General features: G+C 44.8%; 1 protein-coding gene across 2 annotated transcripts in view; it reads right to left on the reverse strand.

The window, feature by feature from the left end:
• The window catches only part of LOC115250611 (uncharacterized), a 62,279-nt gene that overhangs the window by 33,647 nt on the left and 14,828 nt on the right, over positions 1 to 13,804 (reverse strand). Inside the window, exons 1-3 of one of the 2 annotated variants that reach the window (XR_003889166.1) lie at positions 4,079 to 4,127; positions 3,317 to 3,994; positions 2,839 to 2,929 (exon numbers count right to left, since the gene is read on the reverse strand). Coding sequence is in view for 1 of the 2 variants with exons in the window: in XM_029839639.1 (XP_029695499.1) it covers positions 3,317 to 3,619 (303 nt within the window). In the remaining variant the exon portion in view is untranslated. Of the gene's footprint in view, positions 1 to 2,838; positions 2,930 to 3,316; positions 3,995 to 4,078; positions 4,128 to 13,804 lie in introns of those variants that run through there. The other variant, XM_029839639.1, reaches the window with a different exon arrangement.

The following is a 13,804-nucleotide window of genomic DNA, read 5'->3' on the forward strand; positions in this document are numbered from 1 at the left end:
ACGTTGTACAGCTTGTGGCAATATGATGCTTCGCTCTGAACCGTCGTCTAGCACTGCATACGTCTCCAACACTCTGTCCCCAGCATGAAGTAAGACTTTCACAACCTTCAGCATCACCTTGGGGGATCTGTTTGGTCTATCCAAGTACACCTTTGTAGTTGGAGCGGTCACCATAAGCACACTCTTCTGGGTCTGCTGGACTGCGTTGTGTAATACTGTCAGATGTTGTTCTTTGCAGGTATTGCAAGGTCGCTTGAGGGTACAAACCTCAGGCTTGTGAGATCGTCCGCACTTCCAACACCGCTGTCCGTCCCTTATCCACCTCACAATCTGCTCTGTGTTCAGTTTCTTGAATTCTGCGCAAGCATTCAGAAAGTGCTCCTTATTGTCGCAGTGAGGGCAGTATGGTTTTGGTTTGGATGAGAACTTCATGGGTGCTGGACGTCCTTTGAGATCTTGATTATCACTGGCAGTGAGGAGGAATGCTGTGGATTTCTCCTTCGATTTGTTGAAGGGACGTTGGTCCTTCTTTGGTGGCTTGGGTGCTTCAAAGTTATAGAGAGAAGCAGCTCTACCAGCTATGCGTTTGGCTTGGGATTTCATCTGAAGCCAGACGCTCAGATCAGGCAGAGTATAGGTCTGGTCCGTACCTGTCCGAAGGATACCTTGGTTCAGACAGTATTCCACAAACCCGGCATCTTGCCCAATAGCCGGTCGACATGGGATCCACATCTTAACTCATAGCCATTCTGTCCCTCTAGGGTCCTAAGCATGCCTACTAGCGTTTGAATGGACAAAGCAAACGCATCAAATGCCTCGGAGTCTCCGAACTTGAGGGCTGGCGCGTTAAGGATCGCACCGAGTTCACTTTGGACGAGCTGACGAGGTTGACCGTACTTATCTTGCAGTGCCTGCATAGCCGCTGTGTACGGCCTTGGGTCATGCATATAGGCTTTGGCTAACTGAAGCGCACTAGGTAGCTTCAGGTGTCCCAGAAGCACTTGATACTTGTACTGCTCACTCAAATGCAGATGACTATTCAGCAGGTTGTCAAGTGCCATCCTCAGTAGCGCAAAGTCACTTTCTTTACCACTCTCGAAGAAGGGGATCATAGGTTTGGGGATGCCATAGGATGTGGCACTGAGTGGGGAAAACATCAGCCGTCTGTAGTTGAGGCAGCGCTGTAGTGGAGCACGACTCTGCTCTAACCGGGCAGGTGAAGGCTGCACTGGAGCGGAGATACTGCGCTGGGTGAACTGGATATGAAATTGGAGCAGAGTAGTAGTTCACTGGCGCTGAACTACAAGGCAGGGATACTGGAGGAAGGGCAGGATGTGGTAATGGAGGAAGAGATGGATATGGCGTAGAGGGCGGAGCTACATGTGGTGCTTGAAGTGAAGTCTGAGCAGCTGGAGGCAGAACCGCGTGTTGGCTGGCTGAAGGTAGAGTCACTGGAGCTGGAGGCGGAGTCGCATGGGGCGCTGCAGGTTGAGGTACAGGTTGCCTTGCCTCACTATGATCTGATGGACAGGGTGAGGATCTGGCACCACCAGGGTCCTGTGCTTTCTCTTTCAGGAGAGAAGTAACCATCTTCGCTATTTCCAGCTGGTTCGCTCTCTTCTTTAGCTGTCGTCGGCTCTCAAGCTGTCTTGTTAACGTTTCCTACGTTCTGATGGCTTCCTCCTGCGTTCTGATGGCTTCCTCCTGCAGCTGCTGGGCCTCTCTGGCTTGAGATTGAAGTCGCAGACGTTCATGTTCTATTTGGTTGTCCTCTTCTAGACGCTGTTGTAACTCCTCAAGCTCCATCTGTTTCACTTGCTCTTCCAGCTGTGCTGTTTCCAGTTCTGAGAGAACGTTAGAGGGGAATCTGCTCGAGGACGAGCGAGATGACCGTGTTGATCTGGAGTCGCAGCTCTTCTGAGATGAGCATGTTCTCCCACTACGTGATCGCTGGGAGGAGAGAGCTTGCTGTGGGGTATGGGTTTGTCCCTCTGAAGGGAGTGTTGCAACCACATAGTCAGTCAAGTAGGCTGGGGGACGTCTCTCTCTCTCCAAAGCACGTTGGGGTGCGGGCTCAGACGGGACATCTGTAGGATCCATACCTTGATTGATACTCTAATCCGGCTCGAAGGACCATAAAAAGGAGAGGTTGGGGGTCTCCAGGAATTTAGCTGGTTTAGAGCGGCAAGATGTGGGATGTTGGTGTCCAAATTAAAGAACACGAATACAGATGTCCAGGTTATGAGTTATGATTTATTCTGCTGTGGTCTGCAACAACAACACAACGAATATCCATCAGCACAGCAAACACACATCAAATACACAAATACAATCAAATGAGCAACACCGCAAATGAAGCAGTACAGTTCAATTCTCATTTATCCCACAACAAATCACCTAACACGAGACATTTAGATATTATTATTAGCTTGAACACACATTAACGTAACATAAAGTTAGCTTATACACAACTAAATAAGTACAACTATGCACTGCCAACTCCTTACCTTATGGCATTCACGCACAGCAATAAACCACAGGAGCACAGGCAAATGAAGAAAAATAGGCAAAAAGGTGAGATTATCTCATCGTAGATGCATCTGAATGGACACGCACTCTCTACAGTTGCATCGGGTGTGAACAATTAACTAATTAAAGTACCGCAAGCACAGACGGAAGTGGTGCGTTCAAGAGCGTCGGACATCAGTGTTGCATTCGAGAGCATCGGAAATATGAAACTTCAAGGAAAACTAAATAACGATGAATAAAACATACTACTTATATAAACTCTAACAGTATACAATAATATAAACAGTGTGGGCTTTCGAACACGTCATATAAAGTGAAATGGTTAATAAAATAACCACGATGATGGTAAATATCCAGGTCGCACTGAGGAAATACACCAAAACCAGATAGTTTCCTTTATCTGTAACGAGAGGCATCAGAAATTGTGATATCTGCGATACCGTTTCAGATAATTATTTAGGTCTTTACACCTATTTGTCTTCTCACTTTATATCACGGCAGTTGTGATGTCATTATTTTCTAATTCAGCGAAACTACAGGCATCACCATTCACACATTATTTTATAAAATAACAGTATTTAAAGAGAATCTATACTGACATAACAAAAATGAGTTAAAGTGATACTTTGACCACAAATGTTTTTAATGTGCTGCTGTGGTGTAAAATTCAAACAGCATAACACTGAGGTAATGTTGGCTTTAGCATTTTTACAGGCGTATGGAAACAATCTGCACATAAAATAGCACTTTAACAGCTTTTGAATGAAATTATTTCAAACTCACTCACCCTCAAACACCAGCTTGGTTCCATTTCCAAACAGAATGTGTCCACATGCTGCAACAGCACAATAGTAGGTCCCAGTCTGAGAAGTTTTCAGGTTCTTCATGGAGAAGTTGTAGAAACAGGTGTTGGTTTTCCTCTCACACTGCTTATTCCCGCCTGTATGGCTGTACATGAGTCCCAGTTGAGATGGTCCAGAGTTTCTGAACCAGTAAACAGTGTGATCCCCATCACAAGTCCACCCAGTATGTACTGTACAATTCAGCATCACAGAACCTCCTGCTTGGATAGACTGTGATGCTGACTGATCTATGGTCAACCCTGAACCCTCTACAATGACTTTATAACCTTCTGTAAAGTCAACTACATTTAAATACTGATTTGCACAGTAATAGGTGGCTGAGTCTGATAACTCCAAATCTGATATTGTCAGATTAGTTCCTTTGTTACCAGGATGTAGTTGGAAGCGTGGATTGGTTTTGAAGTCATTAACAAATTTCCAATCTTCACTTGATATCCTGTGTGTACAGATCAGTCTCGGCTTCTCTCCCAGAGTTTGTTTAAACCAATAGATCATGGGAGAAACATTATCTTTTTGAAGACACGGCAAAGTCAGGTTCTGTCCAGGTTTGACCAAGATAAAATTGGTCTTCCAATTCAAAGATTCCATTGAAGCTGTCTGAGCTAAAACAGAAAAGAAGACTGTTTGATGTTTCAATTTTTCATAGATGCTAAAAACAGACAAACAAAACACATAAAAATGCTCACCAAATTTCTCCAAACACATCAGCCAGAAGATTAACTTTGCAGATGTCATCTTGTCATCAAATATTGGGCTGAGTGAAGAGAAGGCTGGTTCTTTGTTCACTGATAAATGCAGAGCTTGTGTTTGATTGGACAGCGTAACATGACATGAGGGTGTGACATACAGGAAACACAATCACATGTAATCCAGCCATAAAGGTGAAAGATTTGCTGGATAAAATTGTTGGAGAAATCAAAGAAAGATTTAAAGTTTAAACAAATCTACAAGTAAAGACCAGTACTTTTAGAAAATAATTTAGCTTAATATATAAATGTAATTCAATTTAATTTGAGTCGTTGTTTTGGGTTAATGTGCCACATTTCCAAACAATCAACAACAACCAGCCAACCAGCAATCATTCTTTTTTTTAAAAAAATAAATAAAAAAATCCCATGTTGCATGAGGGGTAGCATGGGCTTGTCTTAAATGAACAAGATTGTCAGTGTAAGACGGAGCACATTCAAGTATTAGTCTGTCGGTCAGCATGAATGACATGATATTAATGCGGGCAGGTACAGTAGACCTCTATCAGCAATGGGGTGGTGTCACCACTTCAGCTGGACTATCTAAAGTGGTGGCAATAAGGGAGATCACAATGGTTTGTATCAGCATTTGTGGGTTCAATGGCCTTGTTTTTCTGAGGTTGGATATGGCAAAGTGACGGGATGACAGGGAAACTGATGCTGCATTATCAGAAAACATCTGATGATAAATCATGATTCAAAGGTTTTGAACAGCCTCGGTAGGAGCAAGAGGCAACGAGTCAATTTTCTTATCAATGTTGTGATGAGGGGTTTACTTGGGTCTCATCTGCATAGCAATGGTATAAAACACCATGGGAGAGGATCAGCAATGTTGGGAGGGACAGCAGAACTTCTGTTGGGTAATGTATTGCGTCACTTACCCAATAGCTCGTTGGTACACGGTGTGTGCTGGGTTCACTTTATTTAAAATTAAGTACTTGGGCAATTTTAGTTACTTGACTACAAGAAGGGGGGAAAATCACATTCAACAAATACACAGCTCACGTTTGTCAATAGGATATTTTGATCTGCCAAATCCACTGAGTATTAGCATGAGCATGGCCTCACCATCTGTTTTACCCGGTCTCTCACCCTGTGTCCGTTCAGAGTGGGAAATGTCTAGTTCCTCTGACTCCTTTACTTAAGGTAATAGATGCAGAAAATCCAGTTATTTTAATGGCTCTGGAGGCAAGACTCAGTAAGATTGAGACATGGTTCTGCAACTTGGAGTTGTCTGGAGTTGTGTCAGGTAGCCAGGAGAAGGTAGCTGATGTGAAGCTGCCTAGTGTCATTAAAGCTAGCTGTCCCATCAACCGAGTAGCTGGTTAGCCAGGGTGGTTGAGTGACAGGAACATAGCCCAAACCAGAGGTCCACTGTGCACCACCAACTGCTTCCCATGGCTAACCGTTTTTCCCCACTCAGTGACACACCTGCTGAAAAACTGACTGAAGTTATTATTCGCGTCAGTGCAAACGACACCGGGCTTCGTCAGTCGGAATTCACCAAAGTTAACGCAGAGTTGGTTTGTAATTACACAAGATGTCAGACTAGAGGTAGTCTCTGTTCCACGATTAAAAGTTCACCAAGCACAGAGCAAGGGAGCGGTTAGTCACCATAATCTTATTAAACTGAATACCAAAGCACAAATAGAATACACTAACAGCACAATTAAAAGTGGAATGTTAAATATTAGATCTATTTTGTGTAAATCCCTGTTAGTGCACAACCTGATAGCGGATCATCACATTGATTTTTTTTTTTTTACTGAGACCTGACTTTAAAATATGTTAGCTTAAATGAATCTACTCCTCCTACCCATCTTAATTACCATATTCCTTGTGGTACTGGTTGAAGAGGGGGAGTGGCAGCAATATATCACACCAAGTTATTAATTAATCCTAGATCCAAACATTGCTCCAGTTCATTTGAAAGCCTGACTCTAGGCATTACCCATCTGAACCAACTGGAGGACAGAAACGCCACTTTTGTTTTTATTTGTATATCGGCCCCCTGCTGGGCCACATTCAGAGTTCCTGTCTCAGTTCTCTCAGTTTTTATCTGACTTGGTCCTCAGAATAAGTAAAGTCATTATTTTTAGAGACTTTTATATCCATGTAGACGTTGTGAATGACAGCTTTAGAAATGGCTGTGTTCAGAACACAGTCTTACTATAGCAGATGGCTTTCAGATAATGCTGTAGCTAAGTTTAAGGAAACAATTGCTGTGCTAATCCCAGGACCACCATGGGTTTCCCCAGGGATCAATCATTATAATCTTAGCCCTGCTGAGGTCGACTCTGTTGCTGAAGGTGCAGCAGCCTCACTGAGAATCATGCTTAATTCTGTGGCCCCCTGAAAAAGTCTGGAAAGACTGCCTAGTAGTTTATAAAAAAGGCCCCCCATAAAGCTAGAACATCTTATTTTTCTTAAATTGAAGAAAATCTTTCTTTTCAACACTGGCCAAATTAACTAAGAATCACAGCATTTTAGATCCACGTATCCCTTCTTCCCTTAGTGGTGAAGACTTCATGAGCTTCTTCACTGATAAAGTTCTAGCCATGAGAGAAAAAGCTAAACAGGCCATCCCAACAACTGGACCATCACCAGATGTGCTGACTGTGGGAACATACAGGGTCTCCAATGAGCCCTTAAACTTCTTCAGCCTTATATATATTTTTCTGAGGCGTCTATGCTAATTCAGAAATCCAAGTCCACCACGTGTCTCTTAGATCCCATCCCAACACACCTGTTGAAGGATGTTTTACCATTGGTAGGAAGCTCTATCCCGGACCAGATCAATTGTTCTTTAGTGACAGGTTATGTAGCCCGGTCCTACAAGGTGGGAGTGATTAAACAGTTTCTTAAAAAGCCATCACTGGATCCTGATGTGCTAGAAAATTATAGGCCTATAGCCCACCTTCCTTTGATCTCTAAAATTCTTGAGGTGGTGGTGGTGACTCAGGTTTCTATGGTGGTTCCGCTGGACCTCAGTGCTGCTTTTGATGCAGTGGAGTGCTATTACTAGCTGGACTAAACAATCTAGAGCAGGGGTCGGCAACCTTTTTTATCAAAAGAGCCACTTTGCGCACCCCCCTCAGAGAAGAAATGGACCACTTCTTGTCAAAGTGACAGGTTGACCTTTCCCTGAACCCGCCCACATCTGTTCCCCCCCCCCCCCCTCCACCTCCCTTTCTCCCTCCCGCCTCCCGCCTCCCGCCATTCTCCCTTGCCCACCTGTTTTCAATAAGGAAGGTTACAAAACAGTTACAAATCAGTTTTGCCATAGTCCTGGCATAGCCATCTGTGGACAACATGAGTAGTTCTACATCCGTGATTGGTGAGACAGCTGTGACCGTTATAAGAGAATTGTGTGGAAAAGTAGTTGAAAGATCCACGGTGTTTGTACAGCGTTCTCAGGCGTCACCTTCTGAGCCTTTGCAGCAAGAATGGTCTTTGGAGCCTTATAGTCAAACAGGGAGTTTTGGGTATGTGTTCCGTTACAAGACGGGGGAGTTGATTCTCTATCAGCGTGAAGAATCTTCCACTGAGGGGCCTATGTTGTCGGCTACGATGTCTTCCAATGACTGGGGTGTGTTGAAACTGATCAAACCGGGAATGGTGTGTGTGTGACTGAAGAAGGCTGTGAAGAAAGAAACAACACAGAACAGAAACCTTCCACAGAACAAACATTTGTGAGCATTTGGTTGACGAAAACCTCGGGTACGGGAAGATGGTTCTATCGTGCTAGCTACAAGATGCAGATGGAAGAGATGTCAGGGAAACCGAGACAGTATTTTGTCTTGGATCTTTTTAACTCAGACTGTGGGGTTTTCAGCAACGTGTTGACTCTACCTCTTGCAGCATGGATCGAAAAGATGCATGAAATGGATGATAAAATCACAAAATTTTTTCACCATTGTCGTCTTTGGAACAACACTGTGGTGACGAAAAAAAGAGTCCTCCCTCGTGTAACCCCACACCCATATCTCAAATGTATAAAAGACGTTCGTCTGAACCATACGTTACCCACTACCGGAGTGAAACACTAAGGAGAGCATGTCTACCAACAGAAGCGTCAAGAGCGGATCTGACAATCCGAGCAATTCCTATCTGTGGGATGAGGATGAGACACAAGCGGAATGCCGTCAACGTCGGCTTCGGCCTCGCAGGCTGGACTTTGACTCACTCATCCAACGCTCGGATCCCACGGATTCTAACGAGTCTCTCACTCCTTGGCTAAGCCCTCCACCAACCCCACCCCTCGGACGCTCGGCATCGGATCCTGGGGTGTCCAGTCCTCACTCACCCTCACTGACACCACCCGTCAGAGACTCGGCATCACTTCCAGAGCTGTCCGAGTCTCTTCTCCAAGGCAGAGATCCTGCGCCGTCTCCGGCTTCTTCATGTCCAGGTTCTCCAATCTCTGTGAGCGGTGTGGAGAGTCTTTCACGCTCAACAACCCCTGATCCGCCTTTGCCCGACGACGCATCGGATCTCCCCGGGGCTGTATGTAACGGTGCTGACCAGCTTGACGGCTGGGCATCTGAATTCTTTGGTCTGGTAAAAAAAGGCGTTCTTCATCTACTTAGCGTCGTCCTGGACCTGTACAAGGGTGAGGTTTGCAACGGATGTCGGATCGACCACCCCAGCCAGCGCCAACACCAGTGTTTGGATGTGATCGAACCGGGTTTCTACCGCAACAACTTTTACATGTTGATGAAAAGACTCTACACACCCAAGTTCATTCCTGCTATTCAAAATTTCCTGAAAGCGTGCGGTGTCAACGCTGACTACGTGAAAGTCAAGATCGCCGCAGAGAGCCTTTTGCTCGAGCTGAAATCCAGCGAATTAATCTACACTCCCATCCAACAAATGTACGAGAGTATCGCCGACAACGACAGCGAGATTAAACAGGAACATCTGGACACGGTGACTCAGTACTGGACTGAAAACACTTATATCTGAAAACACCATTTTCAGATATAAAATGGGGAGCTTCTGGGGAAAAGTTGTAAACGATGTAGAAGGTGTCAAGATCCAATTGATCAAGGGTCAGATAATAAACATCTTGTACCAGGCTATTGAGAACAAAACGGCTTCAAACAAAAACATCTTGCTGGAAAAAACCAGAACGTGTGCAGGACCCGCACTTTGGGAAGAGATGGTAAATGACACGATGCTTATGAGCAAATCTGGATTGTCGGATTGTTTTAAAGTAATTTTTAAAGAACTGTCCAACGATGTTGTAAAACCATGTCATATGATAGCCTTTTATGCTTTGCTCATTGATGTGACCAGCAGACTTGTGCAAAACAACCATTCTGTAAGCATCTTGGAAGAACTTGGAAAATTTCACGATGATATCTGCCTCAGTCTAGATCATAAAGTCTTAACTCAAACTCTATTGATGATAACGCATTGGTCTTAGACTAGTTTTTGACTATCTGTACTTTCACATTACAAATGTTACAAATGTATTTGCTCATGTTACTCACAAAATGTATTTACTCATGTTACTCACAAAATGTGTATGCTAAAGATTTCTTAACAGCTAATAAAAAAATAAATACCTCTCAAACGAGCATCCCTTCTCATTCTGTTTTCAACATGTCTGAGACACGCTTCATGGAAAAAGTGTACTATGATCCCGCGCATCCCGGTAGCCTCGGTGGTGTAGAGCGGCTCCATAAGGGGGTGCAAGAAGAAATGGGAAAGACGGTTCCTCGAGAAAATGTTAAAACATTTCTACAGGGACAGGACGCTTACACTCTACACAAACCGGCCAGGATACATTTTCCAAGAAACAGGGTTTTCGCCCCCCGCCCTTTAAACCAATTTCAAGCGGACCTGTGCGATATGCAAGCCCTGTCGGAGCATAATGACGGATATAATTATTTATTAACGGTCATAGACATATTTTCCAAAAAAGCTTACGTCAGGGCTCTGAAGAGAAAATCAGCGGCTGAGGTGGTAAAGGCGTTTGAATCCATTTTTGAGTCAAGTCAGACGCCTGAAAAAATACAAACTGATGCGGGGAAAGAATTTTTTAACAAGAGTTTTGAAGCTTTGATGAGAAAACACAATATCGTTCATTTTTCCACCGCCAGCCACCTTAAGGCCTCTGTGATTGAAAGATTTAATCGTACATTAAAAGGTAGAATGTGGAGATATTTTACAGCAAACAACACTCTGCGATACACCGACGTCTTACAAGACTTGGTGAAAAGCTATAATCACAGTTATCACAGCAGTATCAAGATGAAACCCGCTGAGGTAACCTCGGAGAACACTTTTAAAGTGTTTCAAAACTTGTACGGTAAATCTGAAAACCGACGGAAGGTTGAAACCAAGATGAATTTCAAGAAGGGGGACCTAGTTAGAATTTCAAAACTGAGAGGAGTGTTTGATAAAAAATATGAACAGAGTTTTACGAACGAGGTGTTTACGGTATCTGAACGCATCCCTCGCGACCCTCCAGTGTACAAGTTAAAAGATTACGATGGAGAACCCATCCAAGGGTCATTTTATGAGCCAGAGCTACAAAAGGTAACGATGGGGGAAGACAGACTTTTCCACGTAGAAAAGATTCTGAAGCATCGCGTCGTCAGGGGTGAAAAGCAAGTCTTTGTAAGTTGGAAAAACTGGCCGGAGAAATTCAACAGCTGGATCAAAGCCGCAGATTTAAAGAACGTATAAAAATCAACTCGCGATCGCAACGGATATCATTTCATCATGTACGGTCCGAAGGACGAGGGTTTTTTTATTACCCTACCCTCCAACGCCAGCGTCGATGTTTTTAAAGAAAACACGAGTTCCAGTTACCGCGTGGATTTGCCTCAACATATCGATTTAGAGGGAAGCTGGGAAGTAGCTTTAACGCAGATTTCATACCCGCACACCTTTTATCACCTTTCTCAGGAGGATGCCTACTTTTACTGGAGGGAAAACCCTCAAGAACCGGCCACGGAGAGCGAGGTGCATCGTCAAGAGATGAGACAATCATATTTCAACGGCTTCTCAGCCTTTAGATTCGAGATGGACGGGCAATTTAGAAGAATAAAGTCTGATATTTACCTCGTCTATGACAGTCTTCTGAAAAGATTTGATTTCCAATCGGGAGGTAAAACCCACGTACTCTTCGAAGGACCCCTGGCATATTTGATGGGTATGAAATCAGGGGAATGGTTTACGTTTGACCAAAGGTATGCGTACTATCCCTGCGATTTACGAGCTGGGTTTTATCACATGTATTGTTACAGCGACGTAGTTGCACCGCAGATGGTCGGCGACGTTTATGCGCCACTTTTGAGAACGATTGATGTAAAAGGAACGTTCGGTGAAATCGTCACACAGTATTTCAATCCTGCTTACTATTTACCGGTGTCCAAAAACCACATTGAAAACATTCAGGTGGAGATAAAAACGGATCAAAACAAACCGGTAAAATTTTCATACGGCAAGACTATCGCGACTCTCCACTTTAGACCTAGAACTTGAACCCCAGGGTTATATATATTCCAATCGCCCGCGTCCTCATCATTCATTTTCAGGAGGCTGATCAGCTATCCACACACAAAGTTTTCAAGGCTAAGAGAAAAATAGAGAAAAATAAAATGGCTCGGGTAGGTTTGAGAGAAGATCCTCACCGATTTGTACAATATTATGAGTAGGGGGGAATTTGCCGGGGTTTTACGGTGCACCGGTCATGTACGGTCGGGGGATAGGATCTTTGTTTTCTAAATTATTTCGTTTCGTCAGCCCTTTGGCCAAGAAAGGTTTCGAAATAGCTAAACCTCATCTTAAAGCCGCTGCGAGTAACATCGCCTCCAACGCCGTCAAACACGTGATGGAACGGTTCGCCGGTGATCAAGAAGATGATCAAGAGATGAAGCAAGAAGGATCCGGGGGCATTATGGTGTTGTCGCGTAGGAAGAGAAGACGACCCCCCGGAGAACGCATCCCCTCGAGCTTTAATAAACAGCCGTTCGGTAAAAGGAAGAAATCAGTTGCAAAAGGCCGTCGTGTGAAGAAGAAGTCCGTCCGGAGCTCTGATATTTTTTAAGAATATCTTTTCTTTGAGAAAAAAGAAAATGGCTCTAGTACATCAGAAATCTCCAGAGTGTACTCTGGCCGAATTGGATTTATTTTCAGCACCTATGACGCAGCTGTCTATCGATGAAAAAACCTACACGGAAATTTCTCCCCTGTCAGCCATCACCGACGGGGGACCCATTGAGTTTTTCATCCCCGGAGACGGGGACCGGTATCTGGATCTGAACGACACTCTGTTGCATCTCCGTGTAAAAATCACCAACGCTAACGGATCGAACCTAGCTAATGACGCAGCGGTGGGTCTTATCAATTATCCTCTAAATACAATTTTCAGTCAATGCGACGTGACCCTGGGGGATCGACTCATCTCTCAGTCGAGCGCTACCCACCCCTATCGCTGCATGATTGAGACCCTGCTCAACTTTTCACCGGACACGCTCTCCAGTCAGTTTACCGGGGGTCTTTTTTACAAAGATACCGCCGGGTCAGTGGACTCTATCGTGCTCGTGAACGGTCCAAATAAAGGGTTAACGAGGAGAGCCGCGTCCACAGCCCGTTCCAGAGAAGTACACCTGCTCGGTCCTCTCCACGGGGACATCTTTTTCTGCGAGAGACTATTGCTCAACTCTGTCGATTTGAGAATTAAACTGATGCGAGCCAACGATGCTTTCTGCCTCATGGGGACGCGTGACTCTGCTTTTAGCCTAAAAGTACTGGGGGCTTCCCTATTTGTTAAAAAAGTAGCCGTGTCCCCTGCAGTCAGGTTAGGTCACGCCGCCGCCTTAATGAAGGGCAACGCTCTCTACCCCCTTTCACGCGTTAATGTGAAAACTTACTCTATTCCGGCAAACTCTAGGGTTTGCAACCAGGAGAATCTGTTTCTGGGTAGCATACCAAAGTACATGGTTCTGGGTATGGTACACCACGAGGCTTTCACAGGAAGACGAGACCTGTCGCCTTTTAATTTCAGACACTATGACATCGAATACCTGGCTCTCTGTCAGGACGGCCGGCAAGTTCCGGCTAAAGCTTTCCAACCCGATTTTAACAACGGGGTGTCCGTCAGAGAATTCTACAACATGTTCCTGGCTACCGGGAGACATCTCAAAGATTTACCCCTGAGTATCAGCCGTGATGACTTTAATGACGGCTACTCTCTGTTTGTGTTTAATCTCAATCCGAGCGATGACAACGACGCACTGTCTACCGTCTCAAACGGAAACCTCAGGCTGGAGTTGAGATTTAGAACACCCCTGCCGCACACCGCGACCCTTATCGTCTACGCCTGTTACGATTCTATTCTGGAGATCAACGCCAAGAGGCAGGTGCTGGTGGACTATTATTAAAAGATGGACAACGTTCAACTAGAGAACCTTCTGCATAGCCCGCTGGGAGATGTGTTTTGCGGGGTGTGGGCGTCCGATCAACTGCCCATGCTGAATCCCTCTTTTAGAACCCCGGCCTACTTTATCGTCAACACACATCCGGCTCACATGCCGGGGGAGCACTGGTTAGCTTTGACGTTGGAAAATGGTGGCATAGCCACCTTTTTTGATTCTTATGGATTTCCGCCGGACTTTGATCACTACCCCCCGAGCATCTTACAGTTTCTGG

This window comes from Takifugu rubripes, chromosome 8 (genome assembly GCF_901000725.2).
Source record: "Takifugu rubripes chromosome 8, fTakRub1.2, whole genome shotgun sequence".
NCBI classification, from domain to species: domain Eukaryota; kingdom Metazoa; phylum Chordata; class Actinopteri; order Tetraodontiformes; family Tetraodontidae; genus Takifugu; species Takifugu rubripes.